The sequence below is a fragment of the Protomyctophum parallelum genome, assembly GCF_964188405.1.
Source record: "Protomyctophum parallelum genome assembly, chromosome: 22".
Lineage (NCBI taxonomy): Eukaryota > Metazoa > Chordata > Actinopteri > Myctophiformes > Myctophidae > Protomyctophum > Protomyctophum parallelum.
The window spans coordinates 27,233,952-27,254,286 of NC_139714.1; the positions used below are offsets into that span (position 1 = coordinate 27,233,952).

At 44.7% G+C, this 20,335-nt stretch overlaps 1 protein-coding gene and 1 long non-coding RNA gene across 2 annotated transcripts; both read right to left on the reverse strand.

Moving 5' to 3' along the window:
- Positions 1 to 113: 113 nt before the first annotated feature.
- LOC310853720 lies at positions 114 to 1,776 on the reverse strand. The gene is made up of 2 exons (XR_014568826.1): positions 1,701 to 1,776; positions 114 to 1,065 (listed from the first exon to the last, which is right to left on the reverse strand). It is a non-coding gene; the product is annotated as an uncharacterized lncRNA (long non-coding RNA).
- A 1,034-nt stretch (positions 1,777 to 2,810) lies between these two features.
- Positions 2,811 to 18,716, reverse strand: hsp90b1 (heat shock protein 90, beta (grp94), member 1). The gene is made up of 17 exons (XM_083757639.1): positions 18,540 to 18,716; positions 17,237 to 17,342; positions 16,122 to 16,263; positions 14,895 to 15,011; positions 12,576 to 12,907; positions 11,757 to 11,868; positions 11,281 to 11,406; positions 11,044 to 11,160; positions 9,218 to 9,355; positions 8,623 to 8,700; positions 7,918 to 7,983; positions 7,218 to 7,487; positions 6,691 to 6,936; positions 4,220 to 4,356; positions 3,307 to 3,541; positions 2,979 to 3,074; positions 2,811 to 2,887 (listed from the first exon to the last, which is right to left on the reverse strand). The coding sequence occupies exons 1-17, from the start codon at positions 18,586 to 18,588 to the stop codon at positions 2,861 to 2,863; spliced, it is 2,394 nt and encodes a 797-aa protein (XP_083613765.1). The 5' UTR covers positions 18,589 to 18,716; the 3' UTR covers positions 2,811 to 2,860.
- Between the last annotated feature and the right edge of the window lie 1,619 nt (positions 18,717 to 20,335).

Consider the following 20,335-nt stretch of genomic DNA (forward strand, 5'->3'; position numbering starts at 1 on the left):
CCTCTGCCAACCTGGGGAGAGCAGCGGACTGACCTCATGCTTCCTTCGATGCATGAGGAGTCCAAGCTGCTTCTTTTCACCTGACGGGGGTGGGGGAGTTTCCCCGGTTGGACGTAGCGGTGTCTGTTACACCAACCAGTTCCTTACAGCGACGTGCTGTAAGCTTGTAGATCTGCTAATTTTCGGCGCACGGCACCGTCCTACATATTGGGCTGTAACGCGTGTCTCGTGCACGACACACGTTGTCGGGTTGACTGTCATCAAATTAACGCCCGGGTCCCGACTAGGTGAAATTAACTGATGACAAACGAAGTGAAAAACGAATCACTGCACAGTATATTCTGTTCAGGACTAAAACTAGATCACAAGCTACAGTTACAGTATATTAGGAGATGCATTGAAGTTGATGGATATATTCCTGCCGCAGTTTCAGTTTGAAACTTCCAAGTTTTTTAACGGTATGTCATTTGTATGGACAAAATAAAAGATAAGCAAACTCACATTTCAAATCGCATTGATTGACAAACAACTGACACAAGTTTTAGAATATCCAGACTTGAAATCAATCAGTTAATTTAGAATTAAGAGCGTCTGGGAACATCGTTATCCCACTACAGTCAATAAGACGTTTATGCAGGCCTTCTAAACTCAGTGTTCAATGTGCATAGGAGCCATCTGGTGGCGATAGACTGTAATAGCAGTCTCTGATTCTAACAGCTTCATTAACATGTATCCAGGGTTCCCACACATTTTTAACCAATGCATTTCCAAAACTTGAACCCGATTTCCAGATCTATAATAACAATCATTCAGATCAATAATGAGTCTCTTAATGTGTGAAACAACGTCTCAAAGACAGACAGTGTAGCAACAATAAAGCATAGAATATAGAACGATAGAATTATATCACAAATGTTGTGCCAAATGTTTTGCTAACACAATATATCCTAGGATAATGCTGCAGATCAAAACATGTATTTTTATTAAATACATCAATATCCAAAAATGATGCATATCCAAATATGTTTTCCATGAACTTTGTTAAATCTCAAACCTTTGCCAGGACTGGAAAAAGTTTTTTTTTTACAAGCTCGAGCTTGTATATCTGCTATTTTTTAAACGTCGTAAAAATGTGGCACAACTCTGAATATATATTCTTTCAGAGAAAACGTTTAACTCAAATCTTTGCTTCCGGTCCCTGGAACATATTTTCAGATGGGGGCCAATTATATATTTTTGGGGGTCCTTGACATGAAAATGTCGACTGACATAGAAACATGAGGTTTTTTAAGAAAACTGTCAGGATTTAGAAGACATTTGTAGAATCAGTTCTCGTCTAAATGGGATAATGTTCTCTCTCCTACAGCATGGAATTGTGGACAAAATCTTACCTAACGACAACAAAATATTCCTTGGTCTGAGGGGCTAAATAATGGACCTTGATATGTACAGGGTTGAAACCGCCTGCCATAGACATAATGGGTGCAGTAGCGTACTTAGTTTAGACAGTTTTTGGTTTACACTAGTCATTGGGTTAGACCAGTCATTAGTCCTACAACTACAACCTATCTAAAACCCTCACCCTAAACCTAACCTTCCACGGGGCAGCACACCTAAACCTAACCCATGTCTAACCAATGACTAGTCTAAACTAAGTATGCACCCCTACACAACGCCTTTGCAAACCCTGAAAAATGAACTACAGCGTAAACAGAACGAATGGACAATGTGAAGAGAATGCAAAGAGAACTCAGGGGCTTTTCTGCTTGTTCCGTTCCGTTTGTGAAAACAGCCATAAAACTCCAGCATTTCAGTAATATGTCTAAACATCCTCCTTTATGGTGAAATACATTTGTAGAATGTCTCGTTTCATTTTAAACTCCATTTCCAATAATAAAGAGATGAAGGATTTGTCACGCGTCATGACTGACTGAAATAATGTCTCTATGGAGAATAACATGGCCTCATCTTAAAATAGTTTCATATTATAAGCATTGTGGTCCACAAATAACCGTTATTGTCAGGGAGGTGTCTCTGTATCGTTATATTGTCAGGGAGGTGTCTATCGTTATATTGTCAGGGAGGTGTCTCTGTATCGTTTGACAGTCAGTCACTCATATTTGATAGTCTTTTTCTAGTGAAAATGTAACTAATTCAGTAGCAGTAACAATAGCGTTTTCTCTCAGTCAGTTGATTCTTCATATCCATATGAGTGAAACAGCCGGGATGACATGTTTACAGTTCTTATATGAGGCAATCTAAAATCGGTGTGCATACTAGTTTAGACTAGTCATAGGTTAGACATGGGTTAAGGTTAGGTGTGCTGCCCCGTGGGAGGTTAGGTTTAGGGTGAGGGTTTGAGATAGGTTGTAGTACTAATGACTGGTCTAACCAATGACTAGTCTAAACCAAAAACTGTCTAAACTAAGTAGTGCAACCGAAAAAAATCCCCCTATGGGGATTACAATGCAAATAAAAAGTACATGAATTTGCGCTCTCTACCGATATTGACGTCAGACTTCGGTGCTCTATTGACTGAACGAATGAACGAACAAACAAACGAATTAAAGTAATGAATAAATAACCCCAACAAGACAATGGGAGATTTCCCTTCCGAAAACTTTTTAATGGCTCTCGAGACAGGAAGTCAACAACAACACTCCATAACCGATTCAGTTAAATATTAACAAATTTACAGTCATGAGGAATGTAAAAAAAATAAACAGAATTAAACAAACATAAAGCAGTGCCATAGAAAACCCCAAACACTCCATCTCCTCTCCCCCCCCCCCCCCCCGCGACCTCTTCTTGACCCCCGACCCCTCACCCTGCCCCCCCCCCTCTCTCTCCTCCATGGGACTCACAGCTCGTCTTTTCCATCAACGCTCTAGAAAGAGAAGAAAATCATTATTAGTAATTAGTTATTAGTCTAGACATTTTGAAAATTGTCCTTTTCAAAATGTCTGCCAGCTCCTCACCGAATCATCTTCCTCCTCCTTCTCTGCATCCATTTCCTCTTCCTCCTCCGCCTCCTCTTCCTGTTCCTCTGGCTCCTCCTCCACCTCCTCTTCCACCTTGGGACAAATTAGATCATTAAATTAATTACTTCCAGCCGACACAAATTAAATACCAAGTCATTGTTTACATCCACTATAATGTGAAGAGTAAACCATTCCTGTTGTCTTGTCACAAACGCTGAGGAAGGCCAAACAGGCCGAAACTCGTACGTTTTTTTTTCAGTCTCAGAGGTAAATAAAATTATGTAAAAGGACATAATGAGTGCTCTCAACTGTTGTAAACCGTTACCTGTTCGTCGAGGTCGACGTTCATGCTGAGCCTCAGCATGCGTTCTATGCGTTCTCCGTAAGCCTTGGTGTCAGAGAGCTGGTATCCTGAGCGCAGCGTGGCCGTCTCGAACAGAACCACCGCCAGGTCGGCCGCGGTCTGGTCCTCTGGGTCCGTCTGGACTTTCTTCAGCATCTGTTTTATCAGAGGGTGTTTGGGGTTGATCTCCAAGGTTTTCTTCTGGCTTGCATAATAGCTGGAGGGAAAGGGAATAAAAGGACATAATCAATTGATTGATTGATTTATTAACACAACAGTTTGCAGAATTACAGTACATTTCAAGCACAACTCGATACAAAGACTGTCAACTGTGAGTGGACGACCCAATAAAGCACTACCCTTGTTTACAAGAGGGTCCACCTTGTTCAATTCATCAAAACATTTAGAGACGTACAAATAGACACTTCTATATAGCCAAAAAACGGAAAAGGAATTAATCATAAAGGAGGTAAAAAGGGAAAAGAAACATACAGCGAGGGGAAAAGGTGTGAGTGGGGGATTCAGATTTTACGGGGGCCAGTTTCGAATTGCAGCCGTCCGTAGGTGCCCTTTGAGAGCGGTTTTGAAGGAGTCAAGGGATTCGCATGTCCTAATGACTGTTGGTAGGGCTTTACACATTTTGGTGGCTTAGGACGTGATGGTGTTTAAATAAGTCGAGTGACATTTTTAACCCATTTTGGGCGGGAACCCCTTTTGGTGTTAGCATTATGTTATGCTTTAGATATTGAAAAATAGCAGATCTACAAGCTCATAGCGCGCCACTCGGTGGCGCGCTACGAGCTTGTAGGTCTGCTATTTTTGAAAAATCGATGTAGAAGACATTTTTAGAATCTGATCTCAGGTCAGAATGCAGATGAAATGAAACGAGGCTCACTTTGTGGAGATGTCTTTTCCAGTCTGGTAGGCCTGAGCCTTCATGATCCTCTCCATGTTTCCCGACCAGCCGTACTGGCTGGCTACCAGAGCACAGGGTGAGTTGGTCAGCCTCTGGGAGAGCACCGCCTTCTCCACCTGAAAACACACATTATAATAATATTAATTATTATTCTCTCCAATCAACACTGCCTTCTCCACCTAAAAACACATTATAATAATAATAATAATATTAATTATTATTCTCTCCAATCAACACTGCCTTCTCCACCTAAAACCACACTTTTATCTTGCTACTGAGGCTCTAGGACGGTGCTATCCCCATCCACCACACAACTCAGACTCAACAAAGTTCCACATGGAATGTTCAGGATTCGAGTGTCTTAAGTAAGTTCATCACAGCATGTGGATGGAGATGGGGAGGCAGGCAAAAGGAGATGGGGAGGCAGGCAAAAGGAGATGGGGAGGCAGGCAAACAGGATGGGGAGCATACCTGATGGAAGTCCAGCAGTGGTTGAATGGAAATGTGATTTCAAGGGGGAGTGGTTAACCAGGTTGGTTGAGTAGCGACTAGTACCCACTGTTAATTTGGAGCACGTAAATTGGGCAGAGTACGATTTTGTAATTGGTACATATGGAATTGTACACGTTACACCTTGGCACTCTCGAAACCAAAATGACAGTGAAACTACATAAAGACATGAAGGAAGAAGACATGAAGGAAGAAGCTGAGGACATTCAGCCATTAAATGCAACACATCTGTTGCATAACGGTCACCATTTTCCCTGAGCCTTGCCAATAAGGCAGTAGTGCAACACAGATTCTTCTTCTTCTCAACCTACAACCAGACAATGACCCATTTAGCACTTCTCTTAACCCATTCTGGCGGGAACCCCTTTTGGTGTTTTAAAGCATTATGTTATACTTTAGCTATTGAGAAATAGCAGATCTACAAGCTCATAGAGCGGCACCGAGTGCCGCGCTACGAGCTTGTAGGTCTGCCATTTTGTGAAAATGTGGCGCAAATCTTTGAATATATATATTCTTTCAGAGCGAACGTTTTTAACTCAAATCTTTGCTTCTGAGGGGTTCCTGGAACAACATATTTTCAGATGGGGGTCGGTGGCCAATTACATATAATTTCTGGGATCCTTGACATGAAATATTTAGCACCACTGATATAGAAACATGATGATTTTCAGAAAACTGTCAGGATTTAGAAGACTTTGTCAGGCCTAAATGGGAGGACTCCATCAGCAGCAGTACAAAAAAAAATACAGCAGCGTAGACCTGCCCTTTGTGTTCCATTCCTATAATAACCGATGGTAAAATATGGTCTAATCACTAATCAGCCCAACTGATATTTCATAATGTGATTAATCCGTTCTCAAATCCTCCACGGCTAGGTGTGACGTCGTGCTCATTTCAGCACTGCCTACCTGTAGTGATATAAACACCTGTATTTCATGTACTTTTATCTTTTTTTGTGAGACTCCTCTGAATACCACCAGAGGGGGCTCAAGTACCACCAGTGGTATCAGTACCAGTGGTCTAATCATGTGTCAGTGATTTCTTTGAATATTTAGGATACAGTATTCGTCATATCTGCTCTTTGAGAGTACAAAGCCTGAAAGGCAAACAGGAATACGAACGTTCCAATGTTCAAAATGCAGAAAACATGATTTAAAAATCGTTAATTACAATGATTTGTGTGACAATTGGCCAACAGCCCTACTCCTAGCCATCAGTGGTGGTGCTTAATCCATTTGTGTTTTAAGCATTATGTTATACTTTAGCTATTTTCTTTTTAAATCGTGAAAATGTGGCACAAATCTTTGAATATATAATTCAGCTTCTGGGGGGGTCCCTGGAACTACATATTTTGAGATGGGGGTCCGTGGCCCAATGGAGATAATTCTGGGGTCCTTGACATGAAAAAGGTTGAGCACCACTGACAGAAACATGGGTTTTTCTGAATTCTTTTAGGAATTAGAAGCCTTTTTTTAATCGACCTCAGTCCAAAATGTGTGACAGCCCTACTCCTAGCAATCAGTGGAGGTGGTGGTGCTTTGGCATCGGTGCTACAGTTCAAATACTTTAACAAAAAGGAGGCCGCCGCCTCCACTACAAGACGGGAAAGAAAAAGTCTTAACCAGTGTTGTTTTTGGCAAGCACATTTAGTTTAGTCTTAGGAATAAAAGATAATTTAGTTTTAGTCATAATAGTCACCTGGAATGTTTTAGTGTTAGTCTAGTTTTAGTCGACTAAATGTCATAAGATTTTAGTAGACTAAATCTACAGGTGATTTAGTCGGGACTTGATGCCGTCGTATTCAAGCGCGACGCGTTGTGAGCTTGTAGATCTGCTATTTTCAGCATGCAACCAAGTGTAAAATGACTTATACTGGATCTCTTGTCCACTAGTCCCTTCCTAACATTTTAGTCTAGTCATCCAGTAACATAAAGACTAACCATGTCTTTCAGGGCCTTCTCCTTCATCCAGGACGTGAGGGGCTCGAACTCCTTCTCCAGCGTCTCCCTGGTCTCCTTGGCCTTGTCGCTCTCGTCGAACTTCACGCCCTCCTTGGCCACGTTCTGGAAGCGCTTCCCGTCGTACTCGGGCAGCGCCTGGACGCAGTACTCGTCCACCGGCTCCGTCAGGTAGATCACCTCGTAGCCCTTCTTCAGGAGACGCTCCACGAAGGGGGACGACTCCGCCTGGGGAGAGAGAGAGACGGAAACAAATTTGGTATGTCTTTTTTTTATTGGCCTAAAATATTGTCTATATACATACATTCATGAATCCACTTGCTGACCGGCTGTCGGCTGGGATTCTTTTTATAGGGGTTTCTTGTGACCCTACCATTAACATCCTATGGCTGGCAAAAATGTCAAACTTCCCTTTTGCTTTAAGTAGTATGTGTCTGTGACATGTCAAACTAGGGGCTAAAATGTACTCTAGACCCTACATGCTTCATAGTAGATCTATAGACCCCTACCTCCTTGCGGCTGGTTCCAGACATGAAGTAGATCTTGTCCTGCTTCTCCTTCATGCGTTCCACGTACTGCTCCAGGCTGGTCAGCACTGTGTCGCTGTTGGAGGTCATGAAGCGGAGCAGCTTGGCCAGGCGGGTGCGGTTGGAGTGGTCCTCGATCACGCCCAGCTTGATGTTGGTGCCGAACTCCTTCCAGAACTTGTCGTTGTACTCGGCCTCTGCGATCTTCTTGATCATGTCCAGCGTCTTACGGACCAGCTTCTTACGGATCACCTGAACGGGACGGACGGGACAATGTAGGGCATTTATCAGACACTTAATCCATTTTGACCTGAGGCAGATTAAAAAAGGCTTCTAAATCTTAACCTATGTTTCCATGTCAGTGGTGCTCAACCTTTTTCATGTCAAGGACCCCCAGAATTATCTGTATTTGGCCACGGAATTTTAGAATCTGATCTCAGGTCAAAATGGGTTAAACCACTAACCATTATTTTATACTTTGGCTCAGAACTACAAGCTCACTATGAGCTTGTAGATCTGTTATTTTGAAAAATCGTGATGTGTGCAAATCTTTGAATATATTCTTTCACAGCGAACGCCAAATAAATGTAATTTTAGGAGGTTTCCTTGACATGAAAAAGTTTGAGCACCACAGAAACATAGTCTTCCAGAAAGAAAAAACCTTTTAGAAGATTGAATTTACCTTCAGCAGTTTGTGTTGCTGGAGCGTTTCTCTGGACACGTTGAGAGGAAGGTCGTCAGAGTCCACCTGAGAACGTTGGAGAGCAGAGCGGTTAGTCAGTCTTTAGAAGTACATTTTACTACATGGACGTTACTTCAAGACATATGTGACCAGATTTGACTGAGAGACTGCCTGCCATCACGCAAATTCCAACTGTTCAACAGAGAAAAACCTTTTTTCCCCAAAAATGAGTTAATAGCACAGGCAGACTCTTCACATACTAGAGCATGTTTGAAATCAGAGCTGAAATTGACATGTAAATATGAAATAAATGCTTAAACATGTAGCTAGGTGTCATGTTAGAGACCACAGAAGACATGTAAATATGAAATTAATGCTTAAACATGTAGCTAGGTGTAATGCTAGTCCACAGAAGACATGTAAATGTGAAATAAACGCTTAAACATGTAGCTAGGTGTAATGTTAGAGACCACAGAAGTGAACCTTTCAAGCCTGTTTTCTCAACTCGCTGTTTCTCTGCAAGACATTACTCACAATATCTCCAAAACTGGTGGGTCAAACTGAACAACCAATGTCAATTTGAAGCTATGATTGCCTGCTTTCTGTTTACATGACATGGAAAAAAACGAAAATTCCAAAGAATCCAATGGCAGTCCCTCAGTCAAATTTAGTCACATATTTATTATAGTTTATAAGGTTACTCACCACTCCCTTCACAAAGTTCAGGTACTTCGGCATCATGTCGTGGAAGTCATCGGTGATGAAAACTCTACGGACGAACAACTGGAAGATGAAACGGAAAGCGGTTAGTCTCCAAGAAATCCTGTCTCAGGCTGAATTCAAATTAAATCCTGTCTCAGGCTGAATTAAAATTAAATCCCTTCTCAGGCTGAATTAAAATTAAATCCCTTCTCAGGCTGAATTAAAATTAAATCCCGTCTCAGGCTGAATTAAAATTAAATCCCGTCTCAGGCTGAATTAAAATTAAATCCTGTCTCAGGCTGAATTAAAATTAAATCCTGTCTCAGGCTGAATTAAAATTAAATCCTGTCTCAGGCTGAATTAAAATTAAATCCTGTCTCAGGCTGAATTAAAATTAAATCCTGTCTCAGGCTGAATTAAAATTAAATCCTGTCTCAGGCTGAATTAAAATTAAATCCTGTCTCAGGCTGAATTAAAATGACTCAGCGCTGAATTAAACGTTCCACGCGGTACCGTGATGTAATCGTTCTAATTAAACGCTCCAACGCTCCACACGGTACCTTGATGTAATCGTTCTAATTAAACGCTCCACGGGTACCTTGATGTAATCGTTCTTCTTGGTCCCATACTCGTCGAACAGTCCTCGTGGGGCGGACGCCGGGACGAACAGGATGGACTTGAAGGTGACCTCGCCTTCCGCCGTGAAGTGGATGTGGCCCAGAGGGTCGTCCGTCTCCTGAAACAAAGATTCAACATGGATTTAGTGGATGTGGCCCAGAGGGTCGTCCGTCTCCTGAAACAAACATTCAACATGGATTTAGTGGATGTGGCCCATAGGGTCGTCCGTCTCCTGAAACAAAGATTCAACATGGATTTAGTGGATGTGGCCCAGAGGGTCGTCCGTCTCCTGAAACAAACATTCAACATGGATTTAGTGGATGTGGGACAGAGGGCTGTCTGTCTCCTGAAACTAAGATTCAACATGGATTTAGTGGATGTGGCCCAGAGGGTCGTCTGTCTCCTGAAACAAACATTCAACATGGATTTAGTGGATGTGGGACAGAGGGCTGTCTGTCTCCTGAAACTAAGATTCAACATGGATTTAGTGGATGTGGCCCAGAGGGTCGTCTGTCTCCTGAAACAAACATTCAACATGGATTTAGTGGATGTGGGACAGAGGGCTGTCTGTCTCCTGAAACAAAGATTCAACATGGATTTAGTGGATGTGAGACAGAGGGTCGTCTGTCTCCTGAAACTAAGATTCAACATGGATTTAGTGGATGTGGCCCAGAGGGTCGTCTGTCTCCTGAAACAAACATTCAACATGGATTTAGTGGATGTGGGACAGAGGGCTGTCTGTCTCCTGAAACAAAGATTCAACATGGATTTAGTGGATGTGGGACAGAGGGCTGTCTGTCTCCTGAAACAAAGATTCAACATGGATTTAGTGGATGTGGGACAGAGGGCTGTCTGTCCCCTGAAACAAAGATTCAACATGGATTTAGTGGATGTGGGACAGAGGGCTGTCTGTCTCCTGAAACAAAGATTCAACATGGATTTAGTGGATGTGAGACAGAGGGTCGTCTGTCTCCTGAAACAAAGATTCAACATGGATTTAGTGGATGTGGGACAGAGGGCTGTCTGTCTCCTGAAACAAAGATTCAACATGGGAAGCAGCCATGGGAAAAAAAAACCTAAAGGCATTAAGTTTCTCCTAGTTCAAATACAGCATAAATGCAAGAATAAAATGGGTAGTGCCGTTAGATTCAAGTTCCTTGGTAGAATAACACCGTCTCTAATTGTGACTCTTTTTGATACAGTGGCAGTCATGGCTGCAAGACTGGAGAGGAGAAAAACTGATTTTTACTTATCCAAAATGAGTTAATAGCACAGGCAGACTCTTCACATACTAGACCATGTCTGAAATAAGTGTCAGAGCTGTAAATTTATGCTTAAACATGTAGCTAGGTGTAATGTTAGAGTCCACAGAAGACATGTAAATATGAAATAAATGCTTAAACATGTAGCTAGGTGTAATGTTAGAGTCCACAGAAGACATGTAAATATGAAATAAAGGCTTAAACATGTAGCTAGGTGTAATGTTAGAGACCTTAAACATGTAGCTAGGTGTAATGTTAGAGACCACAGAGGACATGTAAATATGAAATAAAGGCTTAAACATGTAGCCAGGTGTAACGTTAGAGACCTTAAACGTGTAGCTAGGTGTAATGTTAGAGTCCACAGAAGTGAACCTTTCAAGCCCGTTTTCTCAACTCGCTGTTTCTCTGAAATTCATTACTCTATAAGCCATATCTCCAAAAATGGTGGGTCAAACTGAACAACCAATGTCAATTTGAAGCTATGATTCCCTGGTTTCACATTAAAAAAAAAAGAATATTGACTTGGCCTCGGTCAGAAACTCACCCTAGAGAAGGTCTTGTAAAAGGCCTTGTACTCGTCGTCCTCCACCTCCTTGGCCGGTCTCTGCCAGATGGGCTTGATGTCGTTCATGAGCTCCCAGTCCCAGACGGTCTTCTCCACCTGGGGAACATTAAAACGTCGTTAAAACACCGTTATCATCCTCATCCCAGTCCCACACGGTCTTCTCCACCTGACGCCTTGTGAGCTTGTAGATCAGTACAGTACAGTAGAGTACAGTACCTTCTTGGTCTTGGGCTTGTCCTTGTCCTCCTCCTCTTCCTCCACCTCTGCATCGTCCTCCACGGCGTCTTCCTCTTTCTTCTCCGCCTCGGCGTCCTCCTCCAGAGGCTCCTCCACCGTCTCCGTCTGAGAGACGGGAACACAGAACGCATTAGACCCATTCTGACCTGAGATCAGATTCATACGAGGTTTCCACTGGACACACTGGTCTGATTAACCCATTCTGACCTGAGATCAGATTCTAAAAATGTCCGTCGCTCTTCGATTTTTCAAAAATAGCAGACCAACAAGCTCGTAGCGCGCCACTCGGTGGCGCACTATGAGCTTGTAGATCTGCTATTTTTCAATAGCTAAAGCATAACATGATGCCAACACCACAATGGGTTCCCGTTCAGAATGGGTTAACCAGGTTGCATTCTGACACTTCCAACAGTCATTTTGGACCAATGCGGTCCATTACTAAAGGCGTCTCTCACCTTGCTGCTCCACACGTAGATTGGGAAGTTGATGAACTGGGAGTACTTCCTGACCAGGTTCTTGATGGTCTCCAGCTCCAAGTAATCCGACGCCTCCTCCTTCATGACCAGACTGGAGGGGGGGAGGGGGGAGGGGGGGTAGAAATAGACTCCTTAGACGTGATCAACCTGAGACAACTGGAGTGTTGACAAAGAACTGAAATATACCAAGAAATTACTGACATTTTTACACAATTTACAGGGTTTAAAACAGCGAAAATAGCTGATCTACAAGCTTGCAACGTGACGGTGGTCCCCCCGCCCAGTGTGTTAGCATGTTGTAGCTAAAGAAGCCCCCCAGACTCATGTGATGGTGGCTCCCTGCCCCAGTGTGTTAGCATGTTGTAGCTAAAGAAGCCCCCAGACTCACGTGATGGTGGTCCCCCTGCCCAGGGTGTTAGCATGTTGTTAGCATGTTGTAGCTAAAGAAGCCCCCCAGACTCACGTGATGGTGGTCCCCCTGCCCAGGGTGTTAGCATGTTGTTAGCATGTTGTAGCTAAAGAAGCCCCCCAGACTCACGTGATGTGGTCCCTCTGCCCAGGGTGTTAGCATGTTGTAGCTAAAGAAGCCCCCCAGACTCATGTGATGGTGGCTCCCTGCCCCAGCATGTTAGCATGTTGTAGCTAAAGAAGCCCCCTAGACTCACGTGATGGTGGTCCCCCTGCCCCAGTGTGTTAGCATGTTGTAGCTAAAGAAACCCCCTAGACTCACGTGATGGTGGCCCCCATGCCCAAGTGTGTTAGCATGTTGTAGCTAAAGAAGCCCCGGCCTAGACTCACGTGATGGTGGTCCCCCTGCCCAGGGTGTCTCCGCGGGGGTCCTCGATGACGGAGAAGGCGTTGGAGTCCGACTCCCAGATGTGCTGCGTGCCGTTGTTGTGCTTGGTGGTCACGATGACCTTGTCGGCCACCAGGAAGGCGGAGTAGAAGCCCACGCCGAACTGGCCGATGAGCTCCGAGGTGGAGTGGCCTTCGGTCTGCGAGTCTGTCAGCTTGCTCAGGAACTCGCTGGTGCCGGACTTGGCGATGGTGCCCAGGTTCTTGATCAGGTCGTCTTTGGTCATGCCGAGGCCCGTGTCCGTGATGTGCATCATGTTCCTCTCCTTGTCGGCCTGGGGAGGAGGGAGGGGAGGGAGGGAGAGGACAGGAGAACAGACGCTACGATGAAGCACATATCCCAAGATGCATCGCCTGCCCTCGTGGTTTGAAGTAGAGCACACTAGTGTCGAGTTCCGTTGGCTAAAACGATTACATTAAATGTTTTGTCTGGTTGTGCTCGGGGGCTGACAACAGCCGATCTACAAGCTCACAACGACTAAAACTGCCATTACGACAACATCAAGGCCCGCCAAAATACATTTTAGTTGACTAAATCAACTGTAGATGTGGTTGAACAACAATCTTTTGATATAGACTAAAATTAGACCAACACCAAAACATTTCCGAGGACTAAAATATGACTAATGAAGGAATCTGAATACATTTTCATTAAGTTTTAGCCATTGGCTAAACAAAGGAAATTGTTTCGGCATCATCGTGTGTGCATTCAACTCTTTAAAGACGACGCATTCTATTGCACCTGATTTATCTGCATTTGATTTCCTGCTCTGTGCTATTGCTATTGTTTTATATTTGATTGTCTTTTCATTGCTTTATATTGCTATGCTCTGATGTTTTTTTTACCCTGTTCAGCACTTTGGTCAGCCTTGGCTGTTGTAAATGTGCTATTCCAAATAAAGTTTGATTTGATAATATAAAGTGCAGAGTTATAGTTCATAGTGCATCATTTTGCCGGTGTCAAAGCACCGGTCTCACTGGGGGGGGGGGGGGGGGGGGGGGGGGCACAGTCATTGAGCAGACTGGCAGCTGAGGAAAAAACTAAAAACTGTTGGCTGTTTTAGTCAGTGTTATTTTTGGTAGCAATGTCTGATTTTAGTTTTAGTCAGTCTTTTGAATAGTTTTCCTTTAGTTTTAGTCGCATTTTAGTCACCAGGAATGTCTTCGTTTTAGTCAACTAAATATAAGAGTTGAGTCGACTAAAATGTGTTTTGGTGGGCCTTGATGCCGTCGTAATGACTGTTTTTATACTTGCTGAAAATAGCCGATCTACAAGCTCGTAGATCTGATATTTCCAGCATGCAACCAAGTGTAAAATGACTTATACTGGATATCTTGTCCACTAGTCCATTCCTAACATGTTAGTCTAGTTTTTATCTGTTGACGAAATTGTCAATATATTTAGTCTTAGTTTTAGTCATCATAGCTTAGATTTCATTTAGTTTTGTCAGTGAAAAAAAGTCGACGAACATTTTTTGTCTTAGTTGTAGTCGACAAAAACACTGGTTGTAGCCTTCAGCAGCCGTAAACCGTCAAAAGTCTATGACTGAAACTAAATCAAACTTTGCCGTCATAAACACTGGAGGACACCTTTTTTTCCATCAACCATAATAGGCAAAAAATAAACAGCATTATCTTGACATACATGCCGTGATGTAAGCCGAGGCTGCACTAGTATCTTCTACTATGCAAATACTGATGGAAATTTAGAGAAGCGAGCGTTCCTCAACCCTCCCCCATGTCCAGTTTCACTCCTCGGTTCCTCGTCGACCGCACTCCCGAGGCCGCGGCAGCTACATGTTCCTCGTCGACACTCCTAAACGGAAGCTCACAGTGCAGAGATCGTGTGACGTCACCCTCCTAAAGCAGCGACGGGCAACTTTGACCATGGTGAGGGCCAATATATTTCCACACTCACTGCAGAGGGCCACATTACTGTTGGGAGCAAGAATTTTGCTATATTTGAATTGGAGTCTGAAAAGTAATTTTATTTAATTTCAAATGAATTTATTATTATTGTCATGTCAAGTTTATGACCCAAATACAAATACATTGGATGTAAAACAGACAACATTTGAATACCAGTCATTCATAGAATGAGGTCATTAAAAGCGGGTCATGTTTGCACGTTTGGAAATCAATAATAAATCAATATTTGGATATTAACCCGAGGGCCACGCTATAAGTGATGGTGTCGGCCGCATGTGGCCCCCTGCATGTCCTAAAGGGAAGCTGGAGAGGACCGCTCGTATAGAAGCTCACCTTGATCTTGACCGTCAGCTCCTCGTTGCCGTTGAGAGCAGAGTCGTCGGTCAGGGACATCAGACGGACCTTGTCCAGAGCGTCGGAGGCGTTGGAGATCAGTTCTCTCAGGAAGATCTGTGAGGAGGAGGAGGAAGAGGAGGAAGAGGAAGAGGAAGAGGAAGAGGGGGGAGGAGGAGGAGGAGGAACTATTAAGCAATAATTACACAATGTTGTGCTTTGCTGTTTGAAGGAGACGATAGGACAGTTCCGCAGGCAGAGCAGAGGTAATACTGCGATTATACAACAGTTACACTTTCTGGGTCAGTTTTTTCTGTATAAAAGGCGTATCGGTGTTTTGCGAGGATGAGGAGGGCCCTCCAAGGGGAACCTGGGCCTAAATAAAAGTTTGAGAACCCCTGATTTAGGTGGTTCGGGGCATCTGGTTAGGATGCCTCTCGAGCGTCTCCCTAGGGAAGGTCCTCGAGGAACGTCCCACTGGGAGGAGAACCCCGGGGCAGACCAAGGATCACGTCCCACTGGGAGGAGACGCCCGGGGCGGACCAAGGATCACGTCCCACTGGGAGGAGACCCCGGGGCAGACCAAGGACCACGTCCCACTGGGAGGAGACCCCGGGGCAGACCAAGGACCACGTCCCACTGGGAGGAGACCCCGGGGCAGACCAAGGATCACGTCCCACTGGGAGGAGACGCTCGGGGCGGACCAAGGATCACGTCCCACTGGGAGGAGACGCCCGGGGCGGACCAAGGATCACGTCCCACTGGGAGGAGACGCCCGGGGCGGACCAAGGATCACGTCCCACTGGGAGGAGACGCCCGGGGCGGACCAAGGATCACGTCCCACTGGGAGGAGACGCCCGGGGCGGACCAAGGATCACGTCCCACTGGGAGGAGACGCCCGGGGCGGACCAAGGATCACGTCCCACTGGGAGGAGACGCCCGGGGCGGACCAAGGATCACGTCCCACTGGGAGGAGACGCCCGGGGCGGACCAAGGATCACGTCCCACTGGGAGGAGACCCCGGGGCAGACCATGGATCACGTCCCACTGGGAGGAGACGCCCGGGGCGGACCAAGGATCACATCCCACTGGGAGGAGACGCCGGGGGCGGACCAAGGATCACGTCCCACTGGGAGGAGACCCCGGGGCGGACCAAGGATCACGTCCCACTGGGAGGAGACCCCGGGGCGGACCAAGGATCACGTCCCACTGGGAGTTCTTTCCTACCTCTTTGTTCTTGTACAGCGAGTTGATGATCAGTTTCATCATCCTGTTGACCTCCGCCTGGAACACGTGTTTCTCTGACTTCTCTCTGATCTCCTTGATCTGCGCCGCGTTCAGCCCGTCCAGCTGGATGGCCTCCTCTTCCCTGGAGAGAATAAATATTAATAATAATTAAAGAGCACCGAAGTCCTGACGTCACTCGCTCATCCCCTGGTTCTGCCTGGTTCACGGAAGTAATTTCTCTACGGAGAACAACATGGGGTGATCTTAATATCGTCTCATATAAGCGTTGTGGTCCAAAAATAAACAAGCCGTCTCTGCGTTATTGTCAGGGAGGTGTCTCTGTATCGTTATATTGTCAGGGAGGTGTCTCTGAATCGTTATATTGTCGGGGAGGTGTCTCTGTATCGTTATATTGTCAGGGAGGTGTCTCTGTATCGTTATATTGTCAGGGAGGTGTCTCTATCGTTATATTGTCAGGGAGGTGTCTCTGTATCGTTATATTGTCAGGGAGGTGTCTCTGTATCGTTATATTGTCAGGGAGGTGTCTCTATCGTTATATTGTCAGGGAGGTGGACCCTTATAGATCTTTGACTCTCGTGTAAAATGAAACCAAATGGACCTGTAGAGTTACATTATTGTTAAACATCTGCATTCATTTGCAAGAAGTCTACACAATTAGAGAATGTAGAAGAATTGTATATTTTGATCAACGTTTGCCTGTTATCTCTCCTAATGGTACCAACATCATGTTATCTCTCCTAATGGTACCAACATCAACACTGCATGGAACTGTTGGACAAAATCTGATCCAACGACAACAAACGTCTATTTAGTTTGGGGTTTTTGAGAGACTTAAATGTCCTCAAATGGTCTGTGGCTCGAAAGCTGAATAAATAATGGACCTTGATATGAAAAGGGTGAATTCAGTCCCAAGGAAGCCAAGCGCTCGATCAACACGACTACTATAGTATTTTCAATCAGAGGTCACCTGTGGGCTTTACACAAGATCAGAGCAGAGATTAAGGGACTTTTCTGAGGTTAGCTCACACATTTAAAAACAAAGATTAAAGGGAGTTTTCTAAAGGTTTAGCTCGAACATTCGAAAAGACGCTGACCTCTGAACTGTTTCGTCATCCGTCCGGGAAGCGTCCCTGCTCTTGCCCAAGTCCTCTTCCACCACTCCGTCAATGTCCACCTCATCATCCTCGGCGCTGACCGCAGCTGTGGACGAGGCACAGGTCAGCAGGGTTACGATCACAGACAGTCTGTCCAATTCAACCACATTTTATCATGTTCTTAACCCATTCTGACCCGAGATCAGATTCTAAAAATGTCAGTCGTTCTTCGATTTTTTTTAAATGGCAGACCTCCCGCTATGAGCTTGTAGATCTATTTTTCAATAGCTAAAGCATAACGTAATGCTAACACCTAAACGTGTTCCCGATCAAAATGGGTTAAACAACAACCACAGTATTTAATGTCCATGGTCTTTTAGGTAAAGCCAGGTCAATGTAATGGATGATAAGCTGTAGGCTATAGCCTATGCCAGGCCATGCCTGGAAGCACGTTGCCAGTACATATACAATACAAAAACTGTTAACAGTTGAGTGGACGACACCATAAAGCATTACACTTCTTTACAATAGGGCCCACCATTTTCAATTCATCAAAACATTTAGAGACATACGAAGAGGCCATGCCTGGAAGCATGTTAGCATGTACAAACAATATATATATCCCCAGGCCAAGGTAATTAGAATGCTCATAATATCATGTACTTCCAATGCGCTTAAATAAAGGCAGTGCTGTTTGCATGATGTGTAGAGAATACAAACAGAACATTAATGTACCATTAAAGGCTAAACAGCCATGTGTTTTTCCAGCATCATCATCAGATCGTATTAATAGAACAAAATGCTCATTTTGGGCCTGTGAACTTGACCATGGATGGATGGATGGATCGATCAATGCATTACTGTTGCAAAGGTGTGGTAGGTAGGTAGGTAGGTAGGTACCATATTGACTGATTCATTCACATAAATAATGCATCTTGCATAAAGGACACTAGAGGATTATCATATCATTGGTCATAATATGGATTATTATTGTTCGATTTGATTGAAAATTGTATTAAACAGTTTGTAGATTCGGTATGTCAGTTCAACGGAAGTACAGATCAATACATAAAGCTGCTAAACGGACAAAAGCACAAAAGGTACCAGACTTTGGCCATAATATCTTTGATCAGAACGGATTAGCATATAGTCAAACTACATTGAAATCAGATATCATATGGATTATGATAGGCGAAGCCATCTGCGACCACTCCACCAGGCAGGCCTTTGTTACACACTCTACCTAGTCGGACTAACTCACACACAGATATTATAATAATATTAACCATAATGTTGTACTTACTAAAGGCCAGCAGCGCACAGAGCAGGCCCACTATCCACATCCTCTTCATGGTGTGAACAATGACGGTTACTTGGTGTATTTAACGGGGCTTATAAAGGTTTTCTCCTCAAACTGAACTCGAACCTGAACCAGCCTCTCTACGGACGGACTCGACGGAGCTGCAGCAAGCCTGGCTGACAGTGACACGATTCTTTATCACATCCCGGTACCGGGCGGGGCGGGGACCTAGGCGCCCCTTCCTGGCCAATCGCCGCTCCCCACGCACAACGGCCGACCAATGGCGCCGCGTTTCGTCGCGGCCGTCCAATCGGCGGCTTACATGTCCAGTTACACGGGGTCAGTTCGTGGCTGCGCCCCATTGGCTGAGCAAGCCCGTAGGAGAGACATACGTATATATGACTTAAGAGTAGGTGTGTGTGTGTGTGTGTGTGTGTGTGTGTGTGTGTGTGTGTGTGTGTGTGTGTGTGTGTGTGTGTGTGTGTGTGTGTGTGTGTGTGTGTGTGTGTGTGTGTGTGTGTGTGTGTGTGTGTGTGTGTGTGTGTGTGTGTGTGTCAAGTTCACAGTCACGCTGAAGGAGAGAGAGATACTATACTTGAGATTGGTGTGATTGTGTAAACAATAAACATTGGCAATCAGTCGACCTACTGTAGCATACTGTACAACACACACACACAATGAATGCATGAATGAATGAATGGATGAATGAATGGGCGGCAGTGGTTCAGGGGTAGAGTGGCTGGATGGTAACCGCAAGGTTCCCGGTTCGATCCCTGTGGGCTCCCCCAGAGTTAGTGTCGAAGTGTCCTTGAGCAAGACACCGAACCCCTAATTGCTCCTGATGTGCTGGTTGGTGCCTTGCATGGTTCCCTCCGCCATGTGTGTGAATGGGTGAATGTAATGCACCATCTATGTAAAGGTGTGTGAATGGGCCGTAATGCACCATCTATGTAAAGGTGTGTGTGAATGGGTGAACGTAATGCACAATCTATGTAAAGGTGTGTGAATGGGTGAATGTAATGCACAATCTATGTAAAGGTGTGTGAATGGGTGAATGTAATGCACAATCTATGTAAAGATGGGTGAATGGGTGAATGTATTGCACAATCTATGTAAAGATGGGTGAATGGGTGAATGTATTGCACAATCTATGTAAAGCGCCTTGGATAAAGGCACTATATAAATGCACCAATTAGCCAGTGGGGCCGTGGCCCAGGGGGCCCTTGGCTCTCAGGGGGCCCTTGTCTCCCAGGGGGCCCTTGGCTCTCAGGGGGCCCTTGTCTCCCAGGGGGCCCTTGGCTCTCAGGGGGCCCCCCAACTAGAAAAAGTGCCCCTCGGGGCACAGGTCTACACCGGGGCAAAAATGTGTTTCGCAAAAATCCACCTGTTGGTGGCACTATAACAGGCCAATGTGAAAAGGGTGGGATATATTCCTCAGCCTAGTAGGAAAGTCTGTGAAGATTTCACGTAAATTGCATGCTGCAATCTGGAGGAGTAATATAAAAAAAGTGTTTTAAAAACACGAAAGAACAGGAACATTTTGCACGCTATGGATGCCCCCAAAAAGATTACTGGCCCTTGAGGAGGTTAATCTGTCCCTTGTTGCCATGGGGACAACCCCCCCCCCCCCTCCCGACCCCACTTTGAGAACCAGTCCAGGAGTAGCCTCGGAAACCCAGACGTTTTTAGTCCAGGAGAGAAACTGTCCCTATTAAAGCAAAGAGACAATCAAATAGATCCCAATGTGGTTTAATTATGTTCCATATTGAACTGATGTGATCGTCCAAAGTGAATGAATA

What these genes read in the sequence shown, in the direction of transcription:
- hsp90b1 (XM_083757639.1), bottom strand. Translation starts at nt 18,588, where the DNA reads ATGAAGAGGATGTGGATAGTGGGCCTGCTCTGTGCGCTGCTGGCCTTT. An exon ending in TGAACTTTGTGAAGGGAGTG is followed by an intron (nt 7,984 to 8,622) that starts GTGAGTAACCTT and finishes CAACGTTCTCAG; the next exon opens with GTGGACTCTGACGACCTTCC. An exon ending in ACGTCGACCTCGACGAACAG is followed by an intron (nt 3,075 to 3,306) that starts GTAACGGTTTAC and finishes ATTTGTCCCAAG; the next exon opens with GTGGAAGAGGAGGTGGAGGA.